The 20,841-nt window shown below is 39.6% G+C and overlaps 1 protein-coding gene across 1 annotated transcript in view; it reads right to left on the reverse strand.

Moving 5' to 3' along the window:
* Window positions 1-3,552, reverse strand: part of neo1a (neogenin 1a) — a gene marked incomplete at its 3' end in the record, with an annotated part of 195,544 nt that extends 191,992 nt beyond the window's left edge. Inside the window, exon 1 of the mRNA XM_083900502.1 lies at window positions 3,419-3,552. Coding sequence (XP_083756628.1) covers window positions 3,419-3,509 — 91 coding nt within the window. The 5' untranslated portion in view covers window positions 3,510-3,552. The remainder of the gene's footprint in view (window positions 1-3,418) is intronic.
* Between the last annotated feature and the right edge of the window lie 17,289 nt (window positions 3,553-20,841).

Raw genomic sequence — 20,841 nt, forward strand, 5'->3', positions numbered from 1 at the left:
GGCCAATAGTAAAACCATAGCATCTCCTAATGCTTCACGAGAGAGGTATATGAATCAAAACACTTGGCAAAGTGCACAATTATCCGTATGTCAGTGGATGGAGGTCATTAGGACTTTATGAGTCCATAAATAAATGATCAGCAAACAGGATACTCTGTATGTGTGACGTGCCCTTTCATCATCAGGTGATGTGGACGTGAGGAAAACATGGTGCTATTTTAAGATGAAGATCAAGTTGTAAAATCAATGTGTGAAAATGGCTCTGACCGGTTGATTCTTGAAATGTACGGATAAATGCGATAGAATGTCGGACCACCAGGGTTTTCCACGGCACAGAACAGCGTTATCTCGGCCTGTCCTGAGGACCAATCGCAGCTCTTGCCGCTTCCTTTGACCCTTGACGGAGTGATGGACACTTAAAAAATATTTTGTGCAGCCGGAGACGACGCAGAGGCTCTCCGACAGGCTATCCGTCAATGCAGAGGGCTCTGCGTAACCTACGTAGAGCACTTTACGCAGGAGTATAAATTGGGCTTTAGCAGCAGAGTCCACGGAAAAAGGCCTTAAATGCACCAAAGAAAAGGACAGTTGTTTTTACAGTCCGGGCAGAGCAGCATCTGAGGTGGTCTGAGGTCGAGGATAACACCCTGCAGAGAGGCCTGGCTCCAGCAGAGAGGGGTTGCCAAATGTTTACACATTTCACACAAGTTATTTGCATTGTCCTCTGGGATACAATCAGCACACAATTCCCTCCCAGCAGGATTACAGAGATAAGATAGAGACTAAATGGATTTTACACTCCTCTAAAAAGGCACTTGTTTACAAAAAAAATCTTCACTGCCTTTTTTTTCTAATTTATTTACCAACTTTAAAGAATCTCAGACGAGGAAGTGGTGAAAAAAAATCCCATTGGTCTGGCTAAACATGAGGCAATCTATTTCTTCTGTCCCCTCAATGAGACAGACAGAGGAACTCTTTAACTTGGGGCTGCTGCAACTCTGCCAACTTTGACAAAGATAAGTTCTGGCCACAGTCAGGACCTCAAAAGCAATGTGTTTTGAATAAACAGATATTTTGGGCAGAGAAGGGGACCCCGCAATTAGTAATTTGAGACTCTCTGCGTGTGGGTCCCAGTCCAATACTCTGGAATCAATCAAAGCTCCCAAAGGAACTCCCTGGTCCCCTTAATCTCCTGGTTTTATTACTTTCCAGACAGTCAGCCTGTTTCACCCTACCCCCATGTCTCTCTCTCTCTCTCTCACTCTTTTGTACTGATCTCAGTAAAGTCAAGAAGGTTTTTTTTTCCCCCTTCTCTCCCTCCATCTACCCTTCCACCACTGCAGCGCCACTTCTAATGCAGGAGAGGAGAGGGTCTTTCATCAGGCTCCACACGCCAGAGACCCCAACGGCTCGCGGCGAGCCATCTCTTCCAAGGCAAAGTTGATTCTTTTTTATTTTTTTTTAAATAGGCAAATAACAGGCTCTTATTATTTTGCATCATGACAATGATGAAGGGAAAAAAACTGGGTCACGTTGCACAAGCGTCAGTTATATTCACAGTTTTCCAAACCACATGCTGCCGTGTTTGATAGCGCAGACCAGCATGAATGATAAAGGATTGTGACACGATGTGATGTGTGATAAGGGCCGAAGCTGTGTGCACTGTGAGGAAGACCTCTTCTTTTTTCTTTTCTTTTTTACTATGACACTCCAGAGAGCTTGTGACAGATTGCCCGTGGGTTATGCTGGAGCACACAGACTCTAATCAACACCTCTAATATCGGGGATCAGGGAAATGTCTCTCCACAGATCAACACCGGTTAAAATAAAGTCTAAAAACTGGGAGAGAAGGCGGAATATTTTAGATAATATTAATCTGTAACCTCTGCTATGAATTATAATTTATGTGGAATCAAAAAAACATGAGGGTTAGACACTTCAGTGCACATCGATCATCATCAATAACATGAAATGTGATAGATAGCTCTCATATATAGTCAACATGTTTATGCGTCACAAAACAGGTGACCAGAGGTGTGAAATCAGGGCCTCTGCAGGTTTCAACAAGTCAAATTTAAGACTTTTTAAGACTTTTTTTTAAGACCACAATGAATACAATTTAAGACCCATTTCAAATCCATACTGGCAAAGAAGTACAAAAGATATGAAGGAAAATTGGAGCCACAAATCGTTGAACTTGCAATTTTAAGCTGTGGGCTGTCATTAAAGGTGCATTATTATCTACCAATCACTGCAGTCAATAGAGTCTCCGCTGCGGAGCAACCACGGGTTGCCAGTTACATCAGAAAACGAAACCAAAAAGACCTCAGTATTTTGAATTTGAATGTAGTAACCATTTTTGGCCACATTCTTACATATGGCACCTTTAAGTTTTCTCCGCTGCTATGCTAAGCTGTAACACACCGCAGCGCGCGCACAGCGCACTAGCTAGCGGTGCTCGATGAATTCTCACTGGGCAGCACAGGTGGCCTACATTAGCTCCGTGTTGTAGTTGTTGTAGTAACATTTCAAAGCGAGACTGAAGTTGATGCATGTTTTAAATTAAAGTCACGTTAATAGATTTTTAAGACCTTTCAAAACTGCATTTAAGACCTTTTAAGAGATTTGGAAATACATCTGTGCATATAGTAAGAAGTTTTAAAACACAATTAACCAGTTTTCCCTCACATCATTTGACATTTCTCGTGATAATTTATCGATACTGTCTGATATTGATCACCTTTCTGTCCACATCCTCCAGTGATGGCTGTATAGCGCACACACACACAGTGGCAGTGCAGGAGCATCCATCCACTTCAAAACAATTAAAACAGGAGCAAATGAATTTGGCTTCTGTTTATCCATCAGCTAAACATGTATTGACGCACAGGTAATGAGACTTCTGGCTGAACTGATGATGCGGGCCTGATTAACCTGACAGAGACACACTAATGACTCTTTGCTGGGAGTCATTTTTCACAGTCATGCTTCCACATAGCTGCTCAAACAAACACACACAGAAGCAGCCAATTCAACAATTCAGGGAGGAGAGAAAAAAAAGCAGATTTAGCTGCACATGAAGCTTCCTCTGCAGACAAAAGGAATGGAAAGGCATGTTGATTTTACAGCCTCAGACTCGTCTGGAGTTCAGAGTGAGCCTGTGATGGAAAAGTATTTAAAGTTGTCTAAATGCTGAAGGAGGAGCTGACCTGAACGCAGCACAATCCACTGCTTCAAGCTCCATGTCTGCGTTTTCACAGGCAACAGAGCGCATTCCATGCGCCTCTGGTGGCTTTTTTCAGTCTCCCCCCTCCTCCTCCGTCCTCCTCCAGTCCTCAACACAACAACGTTTCTCCAGTGGAAGCGTAAATGAACACACATTAGGAGAAGAAAGTGTATTAAAAGGTTGTTTCCTTACCTTTGTCGACATGCTTGGCCGTGGACGACGCCGCGTAGAGAAAGGTGAGACAGAGGAGAGAGAGGAGCGACACAGCTCCCCGCTCGGCCATCACTTTTCACAAATAAATCTTTGCAGGCTTCAGGAAACCCAGGGGAAGCGTTGGCACACACACATACACAAAAAGAAATCCTTAAAAAAAAAATCCCAAAAATGCACAAGGGACCAAAATAAATGTAAAAAAAAGTTCAAAGTCCTAAAATGTGACGGAACATCCGGAGCCAGGTAGTTTTGAAAGTGTCCGTGTGAAACATGGAGCTGGGGAGCGAGAGAAAGCCGCAGGTTACGCGGACTGTTTGCTCAACTTGGTCGAAGCAGAGGTCGCAGGGAGAGAGAGAGAGAGAGAGAAGGCGAGAGAAGGGGGGAAAAAACACTGAAATCAATCCATGGCCACGGAGACGCAGCGCAAATACAAAAAGAAAAGAGCGAAAACGGCGCACACTTCACTACTCCGAGTCCGGGGGGAAAAAAAGAGCTGAGCCGGAGAAAAAGATCCGGGTATAGGGCGAAATCTGCGCCGTGGCCAGCTCACTGCTCACAGGCGACGAGCAGCGTGTTCCACTGGGCTGGATCTACACCGGCTCCCCGGAAAACAGGGTGTGGAGTCACACGGAAGTTTGGATCCTGGGAGCGCAGGCGAAAAGTAAAACACGGTCGAGGTATAGTGGGAGTCCTGAAACTGTACACCTCCTCTCTACACTGGAACTGGAGCCAGTCCCAGCTGAGAGGGGTGGGGTGGGGGGGTGGAGGCTTGGTACACCCCGCACAGGTCTCCTCTCCACACCTCTAATAATACATACATTATTCATTGTATAGTTTATGTCACTTTAGGTCAGTCAGTTCCTCAGTTTTGGTCACGGCAGATTCATTTTTGATCCACAGAAATGTCACCAGTGCTCTTAAATAACCTGAAAGTGAATCTGTTTTAATGCAAAAGTGGGTTTTAAACATTTGAAAAAAAAAAAATACAACACCAAGATAAAGTTAAACAAATATTACAATAATAAAAACATATTAATGTTAGAGTGGCTTTTAAAATTCACTGGCACGGCGACACTTTCCCACATTTTCTAATTTGATTGATTCTTATTTCATTGGTTTTCCTCACTGTGATTCCCACTAATTTATTGAGTGTTTTTATCCTTTCTGTTTTGTTTTTTTAAAGTGAAGCACTTTGAGTAGCTGGCAGAATATATTGTAAAGTGCTATATAAATATATAAATAAACATAAATTGATTTATTGATTGATTGTCCCGTCTTTCCTTCTTCCCCCAGAGACTAGGGGTTGCCAGGTCGGTAGGGTTGCCAGACAGATCCAGGATAAAATACAATTATCCACAACATACATGCAGGGCCGGCCCAAGGCATAAGCGAACTAAGCCGCTGGTTAGGGCCCCGAGACCACAAGAGGGCCCCCAAGAGCAATTAACTCAAAAAATAAAAATAAAAAGTTTGGATTGCTGTAGTTTATTTATAAATTGTCTCCCCATTTTTACCAAAGCTTTTTCACAGTTTTTACATAGTTGTCAGATGTGATTATTTAACTTTATATTTTATTTATAAACCATTTTTATTACCTTGTTCCACGTGCCTCTGTTGATTTACATTATTATTTAAGTATTTGTTTGATATTTATTTGTGCACATTTTTAGATTTTCAGACCATAATATCTTAATATTTTATTTATAAACCGTTTGGTTTTATGTATTGATTCTCTGTGTCGCCAGTAGGGGGAGTTGCTGAGTTTACCAAATATTAATTGAAAGATTTTTCTGTAAGTTTTGCAAATGTGGTGTCTGCTTCCATGCAACAAAAAGTTCTCACGTTTAGTTTTACAAGTGTATTCGTATTCGTGACAGAGTAGAATAAGTGGAATACCTTTAGCATAGTAGGTATGTGAATGATCAATAATCATTATTATTGGCAGTAACAGAGGGGCCCAAAAATCCAATTTTGCTTAGGGCCCCATGGAGGCTTGGGCCGGCCCTGGGAGCATGTAAACAGAATTTGTGAAGGATGTGAATCAAAATGAGCTTGTGTGTTCTCTTAACTCTGACGACATATGGCCATTGCATGATTTAATACTATGTCTTATGTATATATATATATGTATATATATATATATATATATATATATATATACATATATATATATATATATATACATATATATATATATATATGTAGTTTATGACACATTAAGTTAAGAAAAACAGTCTGTATATATGTGCAATTAAATGTTTTGAATGAATGGGTCTAAAAATAATCAAATCAGCAATGTTTTAGTTTGCTGAAATGTGCTCAACTCACTATTTACATTGTAAATTGGTTTTGGATAAGTCTGTCACCGCTTTTCCATATACAGTATATATATATATATAAATATATGGGGAGCCTTTTCTTTTTTACTTAAAGGTAATTCATCCATCAGTCATAGCCTGTGATTAAACAGCGGTTAAATAGAGTGTGTTTCTGCGATGCACTGACGCTCTCACAAACAGTTTACACGGCCCAAAAAGAAAAAATCTCTTTTTCTCCCCCACTTTAGAATAATATTATCAAATCCAAACAGTCCAAGAGGCCAACACAATCTGTCACTCGATTCCAACAGATGATAATATCAAATGGCTGGAAATCAGAAGACAGGATTAAATTCTGTTTCACACCAAGTCATTTAAAATGACCCCGGGGCTGATGTGTAACGTTACCGGCCCCCGGAGGAGGAGAAAGGAATGGGGAAACGTAAACATCCTTGTTTTTATAGGCAAGGTAACGAAAAGCAAACAACGCCAAAGTGAAAAACCTGACATTGGCACCGGTCCCCTTTTCTCTGAATGAGTTATATATATATATATATATATTAAAAAAAAGTGAATGATTGTTTGTCGTTAAATGGAGCAGAATTATGAGAGCAATGAAAACAAGCAGTGCATTCTCCTCCAGCCTCTGATGAGTCTTTGGAGAGAAGGGGAGGGGGTGACCTGTGACTGTTTATGTTCATAATAACATTAAGATATGTTAATAACACATGTGAATGTTATTAAGGGTGACCTGTTATTGATTAGTGAAAGTATAGTAACAACAATCCAAAATTGCTCTATGAAACATGTCTTTCACTCAGACACATGGTAGAGCTCCCCCCACTGGTTGGAGTAACCCATAGCATATTAATCATGGCTATTTCCCCCTGAGGGTAAAGGCAGAGCCTCCTTTTGTTTAGTGTCTCTCTCTCTCTCTGTCACTGCTGTGGACCTGTTCTCTTTTTTCTTTCCAGTCAAACTAATAATTTCACTTCCAGCTAATGAAACTTTCTCTGCGCTTCAGCGACTGCACACTGTGCCTCAAGGCTCACCTCTTGTGCAGACAGTGTTTTCCGTCTTCCTTTTGTCAAATCATTTCTCAGCTGTCATTTTAATAATAATAATAATAATAATAATAATAATAATAATAAAAAAAAGTGTCTTAAGGCTGCTCAGAGAACGTCCTTCAAAACACTTCACATAAACTTGGTAAACCTGTTACTGAGCTGCGTAAATCACGAGAAAACAAGGTCATAACACAGTGTGCGCTGTTCAGCAGGGTGGCAGAGAGGAGAAGGCATCAATGATTCAGCGTGTTATCTCTAAATACTGCAGCGCTTCTTGATGAGCAGTGGAAGGCAGAGATGACAGTGATGAGAGCGACTGCACCGAGGAATGAAGAATTAATAAAGAAGTTACTTTTTACTTTTATCAAGAGAGAGATTTAACAAATTGCACGTTTTACTTTCATCTCTTAACGGAACGCACTTCGAAAGCACTGCAAAAACATCCAATGAAGACAAAAAGTAAGTGAGGCTTTATTTATGAGGTACTTTTTTTAAAACGCATATAAACGTACAAATCAATAAAACAATAACATAAAACAGGAAGTCTTATCAGTCAAATGTGGTCTTAGAAGTGAGGGAGGTTGTTTCACAGTGATGGTAAAGCAACATCCACTTTCAAGTTGTAAGTAATAATACTGTACTTAAGTCATTGTGGGGAGTATTTATTCAAACCTTCCATTATCTACCGCTTTAAACTCCACTGGGGGGTCGCTGTACCTATCTCTGCTGACATAGGGCGATAGGCGGGGTACACCCTTGACAGTTCGCCAGTCCATCACAGGGCCACATATAGAGACAAACAACCATTCACTCAGACACTCACTCGTAGAGTCAATTTACAGCAGGGGTCTCAAACTCAAATGACCTGGGGGCCAATGCGCATCTATTGTGGTCAAGAGGGGGCCGGCCTAGAGAACAAAAAGTGGGAAAAAAACAACAATTGTTCACAATATTGCATCATGATACCATAAATATATTTAATAATACTGTTTATGATGCAAAATTAATGTATTAATAAGAGACACTTATTTTAAATTACATAAATAATAGTGTGGACGACTGTAATTCAAATTCGTACCAGGAGCCGTTTCGGCCACTGCCATTCGTGGCTCGGGCCCTAACAAGTGTATTTATATATGTAATTGAATGTTGTATATGATACATTTAATAATGGGATAATAATTACCAATGTCTTATTATTACTGTTATAAAAAAAACATTGCTAGCAAACATATATTATATTCTATCACCTCGCTGGCAGCTGTGCCTCAGCAACACTGTGTTTAAAAGACGGTGAGGTCGTGGGCCATGTTTTCATTATAACATGATATTAAGTGGGCCGCCAGTTTGAGACCCCTGATTTAGAGAGACCAAATAACCTTATCCCCATATTACATGTCTTTGGACTGTGGGAGGAAGCCGCAGAACCCGGAGAAAACCCACACACACGCGGGGAGAACATGCAAACTCCAGGGCTCAAACCCAGGAACCCGGGTCTTCTTGCTGCAAAGGCAAGAGCGCTAACCACTACACCCCTTTATTCAACCCTTGAATAAGTAAAGTAACCTTTCCGTAATAAAGTTCATGCTTTTACATTTTCCCCATGCATGCGTTTTGGTTATGCTGTTCCTTTAAGAAAAAGGAAGAACAACAGAAGATCAGGTTTGGGGTTCAAGATTAAATGTACGGGAGAAGTGGGTTCTAGTAGGTGGGAGTCAAAGATGGACAAGGAAAAGTGGAAAAAAAAATTTTTTTTCACAAGCATCAACATATGTATCATAATTTTTATTTAAATACGTGATCTAATGACAATATTAATACTTTAATGTAATAAATTAACGGCGCCATGTGTAAGAATGTGGCCAAAAACAGTTACTACACTCAAATTCAAAATACCAAGGTCTTTTTAGGTTTTTTTTCTTCTCCGTCATTGTCGCTCAGACGTAACTGGCAACCAGTGCTTGCTCGGCAGCTGAGACTCTTCTGACTGCAATGATTGGTAGACCGCGGTAGGTGGCGCCACATGCCAAAACATGATTTCAAAACATAAACATGATTTACAGCCTGCAAATATTTTTTTAATGCAAATGTTTTGTCTGTACTGTTGTTGATGGTGAGTTCAGTTTGTTATATGAACATTATTCCTGAGTCTCTGTGACATATTAGGAGGATTTTATGGCCAGTTGTGTCGATTTATTACATAATGCACCTTTAAGTCACATTTGTTGATACCTTGATACATTTCCAGTTTATTATTATTTGTGAGTATAATACAATGTAGGTCTCAATGGGAACATTTGGTTGTTTTATATTCATTATTTGAAAAAAAGAAGAAAAACAGCAAAAACATGTGATACTTTTCATCACAATGTCCTTCCAAAATATATATATTTTAGGTAACACTTTAGATTAGGGAAGTAGCATACTAGCCTTTTTTAGTAATCATTAAGCACATATTAACACCTTAATACATAACCTTATTCTACCTATATTGCGACATGAATTAAGATTTGTCCTACATTAGGTGTTAATATGTGCTTTATATTTACTAATAAAGGGCTAGTATGCGACTTATATGCATGTTAGTAAGCACCTAGTTAATGGTGAATATGTGTTCCGTTATCTAAAGTGTTACTATTTTTTTTATATGCACATAATGATATTGACGTGATGCTATATTTAATATAAACAGCATCATGGTTTTAGCTTGTTGCTGCATGGCTGTGCATGACTACCCAGTAATGGCCAACATTTATTCCCTTACCAGACATGTCTCTATATGATAAGAAACAACACTATTCCAACACTACATGAAACCCAAGAACAGCTTTTTCTACAGATCTGCTCCACTCGCTATAATGAAGTAATATATCCCTGCCTGGTGAAGTCAGTTCCCATCGCAGGGCCAATTATATTATGTACATGTACACAGCTGGGCTCAAACTCACTTCTAATTCTTTCAGTCTTCCTCCCCTCCCTCTTTACTTCAACCGTTGTGTTCTGGGAAAATATTCCTCACAGATTAAAGAACAGGCTCATACCAAATCTCCAACCTCCAACATTAAAGAGACACTCGCATGAATCAAGTCGCCTAATGGCAGCCATGCATGTGAGAGGAAACGGCCATTAAGATTACTGCTCTGAAAGGACAGTGGATTAACTTGCACTTGAAGCAGCTGCTAAAGTGTAATATTTCAGATGTTTCTAAATATTTTTGAACCCTGTCAGAAGTATAGCAGCCATATGAACACTATGGTATATGCAGCCATTATTGTGTATTTTCAGTGGACGCACTTAACCCTTTAAGGTACTACTCAACCATTTGGTCGAGCACACTTTAAGTCGCTATATCTCAAGCTGAACTCACTGACACTAAATTAATGTGACTAAGTTCTGAATGTTGTACTTTATGCAAACCTGGTTTATTATGAATAGACATCTCAACCGTTTTGTAGAGGCCTGTATCTGAAATACTGTAGGGTATAATAAAAAAAAAGGTAGAACAACAGAAGATCCGGTTTGGGGTTCAAGATTAAAGGTATGGGAGAAGTGGGTTCTTGTAGGAGGGAGTCAAAAGATGGACAAGGTAAAGTGAACATATGTAGCATAAGTTTTATTTAAATACGTGATGTAATGACAATATTAATACTTTAATGTATTAAATTAAAGGTGCCATATGTAAGAATGTGGCCAAAAATGGTTACTACACTCAAATTCAAAATACAGAGGTCTTTTAGGTTTTTGGTTTCTCCGCCATTGTAGCTCAGACGTAACTGGCAACGCGTGGTTGCTCGGCAGCTGAGACTCTACTGACTGCAATGATTGGTAGACGGCAGTAGGTGGCGCCACATGCCAAAACATGATCTCAAAACATAAACATGATTTGCAGTCTGCAAAAGATTTTTTAATGTGAATATTTTGGCTGTACTGTTGTTGTTGGTGAGTTCACTAACACTAAATGAATGTGACCAGTTCTGAATGTTGTACTTTATGAATTATGCAAACAAGGTTTATTATGAACAGACATCTCAACCGTTTGGTAGGAGGCCTGTATTACCGTAGGGTCTAATAAAAAAAAAAAATATTGTATTGTATTGTATTTTATTATACTGATTGTCGTTCATAAGTAAACAAAACAAAGTAATAAAAATGCAAATAAATAATTTTTCCTTTACTTTTTTCTTGGTGCGTACCTTAAAGGGTTAAAAAGTCTGTACACATTAAAGATTAAAGGGTAAAACTCTCTCTCACACACACACAGATTATTATATCTGGCATTATATCTATATAAGTGACATATAATTTTAACTTTCCTGGCTTATTGATATGAATGCTTCTCCAATAATGTTACCAAATGAGCTGCTCTGTTAAAAAAGATTGGTGTGGATTATCAATACGGAGACAAACGTGATCCCAGCATGATCCTGAGCTTGGAACGGGATTAAGAATCACGCGGCTCAGCTCATGGACAAGCTGGATGATCGGTCTTCAGCGTGGCGTTTGGTTCATCCTAAGGATTATTTACACTCTAAATGAAATATCACCTTATCCCCCGTCCACTGAACACAAAAGAGCAGTGTGTGTGTGTGTGTGTGTCAGGGTTATTTATGCAAGGAGACAAACAGCTGCTGTGTACCTGGCCCAGACCCTGGGCTAAAGATGGCAGCAGCACATGGCCTCGTGGAGCCTTTTCACCTGCCCACTGCACAGCACATTACTCGCTCCAGCAGGAAGCAGCTGGTGTGCACACAGACACCCACATCATACATGTCCTCGCCCGGGCACATTTTTTGGAGCTTGGCACAGCTCGCTCACAACATGTCAGCACTTTTTCTTTCCCCGCACTCCACTCCACTCTTCTCCTGGATGCTGGTAATCGTCGTTCTAATTACTTCTCTGTGTGCAGCTGAACTACTGCAGCACACGGGCTGTTGTTGAAACTATGGTTTGATTGGTGTCAGAAGTCATGAGAGGATGCAGAGGAACAGAACAACTCAAATGTACTGAACCCACAGTAGTTTTGCTCTGTGCTGTAGTTATAGCAACGGGTCAGCGAAGTGTCGCTCATCTCTCGAAATCAACTCACATTTTAACATTTATAAATCACATTGTTTGTTCAAAATGGGGAGACAATGAAAAATAAATCGTCTCATATAAAACAGGGTGAAAAGAGCCTGTAATACAGGGGTGTCAAACTCATTTTCACTGAGGGCCACATCAGCATAATGGTTACCCTCAAAGGGCCAGATGTAACTGTCATACAGAATAAATGGAACTAAATGGAACCAAATATAATGTAAAATAAAGGTAACTACTCTGTAACATATTGCTAAATACCTTTTTTGTATTTATTACTTATTCAAGTTACAAATATGATGCATTATAGATGTAACCCGGTCCGCGATGGTGATGCCGTCACTTTGCGGATACGCAATCTACATGCATTGTGGGAAATGTAGTTTATGGTCAACGCACGCCTTAAAGCAGCATAGACCTATTTTAACACAGACTTTTAAGACAAATTAATTACTCGCGGGCCACATAAAATGACATGTTGGACCACATCTGGCCCCCGGGCCTTGAGTTTGACACATGTGCTGTAGTAATTCAAATGATTGAGCCTAAACGGGAAATAAAATATTCAGTTTGAGGCCACCATTAGATTTGATGTTTTAGCGATGCTATAATGACCATGAAGCACAATTATTTCTCCATCCTTTTTGTTCGAAAATAGAGGAAACACATTTGCGGTTTTAAAACAACACATTTTTCAGGAAATAAAACAGCTTCGACGGGTTAAAGTGTCAAGTATTTAGCACAACTCTGGCTCTCTGAATATGGAGTGGAACCATAATTGATGTTGTTGGTGGTAAAAAAAAAAAAAACCTGTGTTTGTCCTTGACAGTTTGTTAATATTTAAGATCATTCCAATCCACATGCTAATGATTTGACAGACATGAAGAACAACAAAGCTACTGGTGAGACTTTAGCACAGTATTATAGATCAAAATGAGTACATGTGAAAATGTGGACCAGAATGAGAATTCTCACATTGTAAATGATAACATACAAGCGCTTGAATAACAGATGGTCCACTTTCAGAATTATGTCAAGGAATGTCCTACACATATTGTGTGGGAGGAGAACGACAAATGTCAGTATGTACTAAACAAAATAACAGAAGGCATCGAGTGATTGTGTGGGCATTTTCCATTTTTGCTCAACTAAAATTGTAATGTTACACCACCAGTGTACAGCACTGTACTTTATTAATAAAAGGCACTGACCAGAAATCAAGTTCCCCACATGCAAACGTATAGGGGGAAACATGTTTATATGCTTTTCTGAAACACTGCATTAAGTAAAGTGCAGCTATACGTAACAGTCTGGCAATCAATATTTTGAAATACGAGTTTTCAAAGCAACATGAGCTCCAGAAATGTTTCCTGTTTCTTCCACAAAGACCGACACGACATTGGCCAAACTGCAGGTGCACATATTGGTGAAATAGGCAAAATTAATTTAACCCTTTAAAGAGATTTTGTGCCATTCTGTTTTTTATTGTCAACCCATTGTGTCCGTGTTGAATGTATATAGCTCAAATTTGCCAGAGGATATTCATTTTTGGAAAGATGTAGAACTAATATTTAACATTTTTAATGTTTTTACAGCATTTTTTTGGGAAGGTGACATTTTCTGCCACTAGGAACAAAATAGTCAGTTTTGTTCAAAATGGGAAGACAATAAAAAATAAATGATCTCAAATAAAACAGGGTGAAAAGAACCTGTAGAAATTAGGTAAATAAAAAGTTGTCATTTGATGAAGCCACATAAATACGCCATAGAGCACCGCCAAACCTATGGGTGGCAGTGTAGGGAGAAGGATATGCAAGGCCATGCAAGCCAACCATAATCCTCAGAATCAACAACAACGAATAAGATGAGTGGCGCTTGAGAACCTAAAACCCCGTTTTTCCCAGTTGGCACGACAACACATAACATTATCTGTGATAAAAATTGGGTTTTCGTGTAAATGAGAGGCCAAACCGTGAGGAAATATTTGTGTTTTCCCATCGTGTAAACAGGGCCTGACACTGCAAAAAAAACAACAAACAAGGCAATCAGAGATGGCAGACTTCATCCCATTCAAGAAAGAAGCAACATCATGAGCTGAATGTAAGACAGCAGAACATATGGCCGTGAAATGGCATCAAATCCAAATCTTTTTGAGGTGTTTGTTTAGTTACATTTAAGTTACAGTCATTTCTCATGAGAAGATAACATTCGCATCCGTCTGCTGTAAACCTTCTGGGACCATATGGTGTCATATTTATCACACAGTATATGTAATACTTTAATATTGTATAGGTGTGTTTGATGGATTGATAATATTCTGAAGAAACACATGAATGTACACGTGTACGTTCTTGTGATCAGGCGCATACATCACTGACAAATAGACACTTGAAATACATTTTTCCTGGCAGATGAAATAGTGCAAAGTGAATCACGGTGCATTACTGCTGTATATAAAGTGCACGGTTTTACACATGTTGTTTTGTTTCCCGCCCTCTCTTTGCTTTCTTTGGTGATTTTTTTTTAAATCCCTTTCCTCATTTGTTGGTTTAGTCTGGAGAGGCTTGTAAAGCAGACCAGAATGAAAGGGTTTGCCATTGTGACAGCATTTGTTCTGGCCTTTTGTCTCTTCAGGAAAGACACATCACTCTTCTTTTTAAAGGTTAGTCCGTCTCAGTGGTGTACAGGTGCGCTTGAAATGTCAATGGTTCCTAATGAAAGGGAGAGAAATTCAAATTAAAGCCATTAAGTTCAACAGCTCTAGGTTGGATTAATCTGTTCCCTCTGCTGCGGTTCACTGGCACAAGTCCGCGCTCATGCCTATTTTACAGACGGGTGATTTTATCTCCAGTTCATTTGCTAAATATGGTCAGTTCCTGCACTCCTACACCACACATGTACAGTCAAGCACAGCACTTGAAAGAGAAAAGGCATTTATAGGCGGGATATTAGCTAGGTATCAAGTCCGCTGATGCCCTCAACTCGTATTTGTATTCATAAAAACTACTACTATAGATACTACTGCACCTGATTCCCCTTAAAATGTCTTTAAATGAGTTGAGCAGGTGTGCGGCAATAAGTGGATCTGCCGCAACGTCAGCAGTTTGGAGATAGCAATGGCGGGAAAAGTAGAGCAGACTGTGCAGGGGAGAAAAGGAGCTCCTTCAACACAAGTGAGAAAAAAGCAGGTAAAGAAGCCACACAGAAAAAGATTTTCCAGATATGGTAATGTAAGATAAGGAACGTAAAGGCTAACATAATTCAAAAACACTGAGCAATCTCATTAGGCACAACGCAAATGTTTTCATTTTAGATTAGCATTAGCTAGCTGTTTTGTGCCTAATGAGATATCTGAAAGCTAGCTATTTTGCCAGTGGCTGACAGTCACCGCAGCTAGCTACGCTAATGCTAATCGAAAAATGAAAACATTTGCGTTGTGCCTTATGAGATTGCACAGTGTTTGTATTATGTTAGCCCTACGCTAATGCTAATCGTAGCCTCGCTAGCTTACCTTTGCAAAAAAGGTTCGCCAAGTTAGCCGCAAAGTAGTAGCAGGCTAATGCAAAATAAATAGGTGTATTGGCGAATGGACACCCACTTTGTCATTTCAGTATAACACCATGTTCTGCGTTGAACCCACCGTGAGGACAGCCTCTTCACTCCCACCTCCACGCTCCAGACAGCGCAGCTGCTGCTGATGAGCCACTGTCTGTCTGGTGTAGCGTGATAAATCAGTGAAAATTAAAATTCCTCCAAAATACGTGAAAATCAAGGATGCACACCATAGGGCCATGCCCAACCCATATCCAAAATGTTAGGGTATTCTGAACGGTCAACGAGATATGCCCTTCACAGACAGACATACAAACACAACTTGCTTTATAGATATATTGATATAAATACCTGGAAATAAAAGCTGAAATATTGATCTTTCGATGTCAAACATGAATGTTTTCAATAATAAAAATAGAGGAGATGGCCTAACTCTTCCAATACATTTGGACGGGAATGTGAATATGTTCACAGTGGCAATCTAATATCTAATGCTGTGTTTTGTTCAAAGTAAACTGACTTTGTTTTCTTTTTCTTTTTTGCTGTAATGTTATTTAGTACTCGGCAAGTATTCAAATCTATGTAAATGTACTTTTACTCAGTCAGAAAAAGTGGTATCAGTGCATCCCTATAGGTTCAGGGAAGGTGTAAATTGTCAAAACTGGCGTTTCAATCACATTTGACAGCAGAAGATAATGTAGTCTCAAGAGTCTTCTGCCCATCTTCCCTCCTCTCGGTTAGACTCCATCTTGTGAAGGCAGAGGCTTCCCTAACATCCCAGCAGGATGCAGCTGCTCGGAGACGCTATATGGCTAACAAAATCAGCAGTGTAACCACACGCTTCAAAATGAATACCTCATTTTGTATAGATTCTGCCAGAGTGCCCGGATTTCATTTGAATCTATTAGTAGAATTTCTTTCTCTCGTTTGGGTAAATATTGATAGAGATGTTGTGGAAACCCTGCTGACACATTCAAATTCAAAATGTGGGGCGATGACTGTGACACGACGTTACAGATTACCAAAAAAAAATGATGAGATGTACAACCTTCTATCATTCCGTATTGTACAGCAGTGTTTCCCAACCCTGGTCCTCAGGGAACACTGCCCTGCCATGTTTTAGATGTTATATGATTCGGATCAAGCAATTTTTTTTTTTTTTTTTTTTACTAAAGATGAAACATTAAAGGTGCATTATGTAATAAATCTAAAGCAACTGGCCATAAAATCCTCCTAATATGTCACAGAGACTCAGGAATAATGTTCATATAACAAACTGAACTCACCAACAACAACAGTACAGACAAAATATTTGCATTAAAAAAAATATTTTGCAGACTGCAAATCATGTTTATGTTTTGAAATCATGTTTTGGCATGTGGCGCCACCTGCCACGGTCTACCAATCATTGCAGTCAGAAGAGTCTCAGCTGCCGAGCAACCACGGGTTGCCAGTTACGTCAGAAAACAAAACCTAAAAGACCTCTGTATGTTGAATTTGAATGTAGTAACCTTTTTTGGCCACATTCTTACATATGGCAAATTGAATTAAAAAAAGACAAAAGTTGAAACATTAATTTAACAAAAATAAAAAAAAATTTGAAAAATTTTGAAAATTGAAATATTTAATTTTTTGGAAAAAATTGACAACAGATGAAACATTACATTTTTTGAAAACATGTTTTTTTTAAAAGTTGAAACATTCAAATGTTTGAAAAAAAATTGACAATTTAGTTTGACATTTAAGGTTTTTTTTAAACAAAAGTTCATTCTTAGGTTTCTGCAGAGCTGCCGATTTATTTGAATCAGGTGTTTTTGGAACAGGGCAACATCTAAAAGCGGCAGGGCAGTGTTCCCTGAGGATCAGGGTTGGGAAACACAATCAGTTTTGTGAGCGCATGCTGACGCTCTCTTGTCCTCCTTCCAGATGGGGCGGGTTTGTTTTATACTGCCACCCTAAATGGATTGCTTTCTATTGGTGCGTAATGAGCGCCGCGATGATAAGGTGAAGTCACTTAAGGGGCTGTCTGGACAACACATGCAGCCTTCCCAAGTGTACAACCGCAAGCTGCCTTCCTCCTGGCCCGACTCCCACCCGCCACACCCACACCCTCCAGCCCCCACTCTTGTGGTTAAGGGCCTTCTTCCTGCCAGAGGAGGTCGACTGTTGTTGTTGGAATTGCCACGGCCACTTAAAGGGGACTCTAACCAATCAACAGTGACTGCAGCTTCTTAAACGGGGCTAAGGGATCACCAGAAAACACAAAACAAGAAGCAGCACCTAATCTTAAAGGCTCCACGCTCCCCCGAGTACAGAAAAATGCTTTCAATTTGACCTGACGAACAGGGTAGAAGTTTCCCCCCTGACTGTTCCGTTGTGATAGTAGGTGGCCAATTTTACTAGCACATTTTCTGTGCTCATTTTCCCATTTTCAGCTCAAGCAGGAACCAGCGAACACACGGGTGTAGTGCAATGTTTTATCCATGATGGATGATCACACACCTTCAGCAGCGAGGTGGCCAGAGGGCTCGGCACAGTGAAACGAGTCTGTGCCGCGGCCACGTTCGCCCAGACTGACAATGAAATGGAGAGAGCCATATTGCAATGATAGAACAGGGAGAGAAGGAGAGAGAAAACAAGAGAGGGAGGGAGAGGAAATACACACAGCTCTACAACAGGGAAGCAAAATACCACAATCTGTTCTGGCAGAACAGATTGAAACGATTACAGTGAAGGGAATATTCAGTTTTGGGATTTTTTTCCCCCTTCAACTCCACCTCATCTGTCATGAACTGCATGAATACTCTGACCATAGTGAGACGAGAGAATCTGTGCCACATCATGCCTTGGTGTTTGAAGCATCTTGCATCATTCACAGTGTTATATATACTGTTTTTCAGAAGATTGTCACTGAGTGACGTGGCTGCAATGGTCAGGCATTCATTTCATAATTTATGTCTTGAGTGCAAATGTTTTGGATGTAAAATTAGTTTAGTGGGGAAAAAAAGTCTAAATAGACAAAGGTCATCCATTGAGTTACTGGAGAAAAAATAAAACTGGATGTTTAGTGGGACTTCATGATCATATTTTAATCACAATCATGAGTTTGGCTTCTCGCAAACACAAAACTGCCTGACAAGAAGTTTTACACACAACGCTCCCAGGTCAAAGCGACAAAATATTTTATCAGATTTGCCTTTCGTTTAGATGCCGATGGTGTTTTTGGGGCTTAAAAACACAAAAAAATGAACCCACCCTCCAGAGTGGAAATCTTATGTACGCACACATGTTGACCTTTGACTGGGCCCCACGCTGGATACTGAAAAGCACTTTGGGAAACACAGTCAGAGCGGCAGAAGAGCTGGTTTGAGGTTAGGCGGGAACACTAAATAAAGAAGCTCCTAAAATAATCTGGACCTGAAAAAAAAACAATGATGCGTCGGCTACATCGCTCTCATATGACATGCTTCCATGTTTGTTTGTTTTGGGAATTCAGAAAAGTGAAACTACACTCTTATAAATAAATAAAAGTGCTAAGTAGAACCATATAAGGTTATTCGGTTCCACCAAGAACCTTTTTAAAACCCTTTATTCGGGAAATGGGTTTTAAAGGGTTCTCTGGATCAAAATGGTTCTTACTGGAACCATTAGTGTTACCAAGAACCCTTGAAAAGCCCTTTCTTCAGCAAAGGGTTTTTCAGAAGCAAATGGTTCCAGGTAGAACCTTAGCCCTTGTAGAAGGACCCTTTTGGAACTTTTGGAACAACTTTGCTCTGTGTGGTCTCCACTGTCAAAGGGCACATTTAACTCAAAGTCAACTTTATTTTTCCCCCATCACTCACTCACTCACTCATATATTCTATGATAAACATCCAACGTAAAAACCTGACTAACTGCTATATACAAAAGGTGAAGACTATATTATCACATAAGTGGCTGCACAACAATTTGCTCATGTCACAGCTGCATGAAAGCGAGGCCAAACATCTGTATCTGACCAGGAACCTCACCGTGAACCGAGCATGCCACAGCAACTTGTCAGGCAGAAAAATGACACATTAACTCCCCATTGGCAATCACAATGCATTACTCTCGCGTGCTTGTCTCTTCCCCAATAGTTATTTATTCTTGCCCTGTAATTAGGCCTGCCTGAAAAAGGAAAAACAAAACAAAAAAAAGTCGATTTGTTTACCACGGTGTTTCTTTCTCATTATGTCTGGAATACATCCCCCAGAGAATTACTCTGCATGTAGTCTACAGAGCACAGGGGTAGCCAGTGTTGTTTTCAACAATGATGGATAGTTCTTCCTTTGTTCTCTTAAGGAAACAACGTTTCTTCTCCCATCTATATCAGTCACGCAACTTAAGTTTTGTGATTTGCATGCACACTGGGTGAATTACCTGTACCAGAACAATAGATAATGGTTCAGTGATATGGTTAAGGGACATAAACTACCTTCAGACTTCACACATTACAATGAAACTTCTCACAGAATGCAAAACACTGGTGTCTTCACTATAGTTACATAGTCAGAAGCTTTTTCCGACCTAAGAATGTTATTCGTGAATCGAATCAGTTTCTGTTGCACTGTACAATGCATTGGCCACATATGATGAATGGGTTTTAAATGGGAACCTATTATTCAATTCAGTTTTATTCAAAAACATTTATTTGCCCCCAGGGGAAATTCAAGGGTTTATAGAGTGGTCATTTAGGTGAAATGATTAATTTGGCTGTAAATGAGGACAAAATAATTATACTTTATATATATATATATATATGTACATATACACATATATAGTGTACAATTGTTGTTTTTCATTATGATTAAGTAGCCAGCTCAGTAATAAAGCTACTATAAATAACTATACTACACTGCAAACATACATATATTTGTTAAAGTGTTAAAGTTAAAGAACAATTACTTATTGAACGTTACCTTTGTCTAAGTGTTCGCAGCCATGCTAGCAGTTCTCTGACGGCTGTCTTTAGCAACAGCGGTGCTTTGAGCTAAAGTCTGTCGGGGTGCTAACTTGCTAACTCACGATGAGCATGCTAACATGTAGCTAATTTCACCTTCCTAACCTTGCTGTCATGCCAACACTACACAAACGGAAATGTTTCTAAAGATGTCCTGGTCATGAGTATTGTTTTTTTGTTTCTAATTTTCACTTGATGATGAAGGATGCTAACATTAAGCTAACCTAATTTCACCTTCCTCACCTTGCTGCCATGCCAACAATAATTAGAACGAAGGTGACACAAATTTAAATGTTTCTAAAGATATTTTGGTCATAAGCTTTTTTTACTTTCACCTGATGATGAAGCTGGAAAACTGAAGACCGAGGACCTCTGAGAACCATGATATATGCAAAATTATGACTCATT

The sequence above is a fragment of the Microchirus variegatus genome (genome assembly GCF_963457635.1).
Source record: "Microchirus variegatus genome assembly, chromosome: 14".
Taxonomy (NCBI): Eukaryota; Metazoa; Chordata; class Actinopteri; order Pleuronectiformes; family Soleidae; genus Microchirus; species Microchirus variegatus.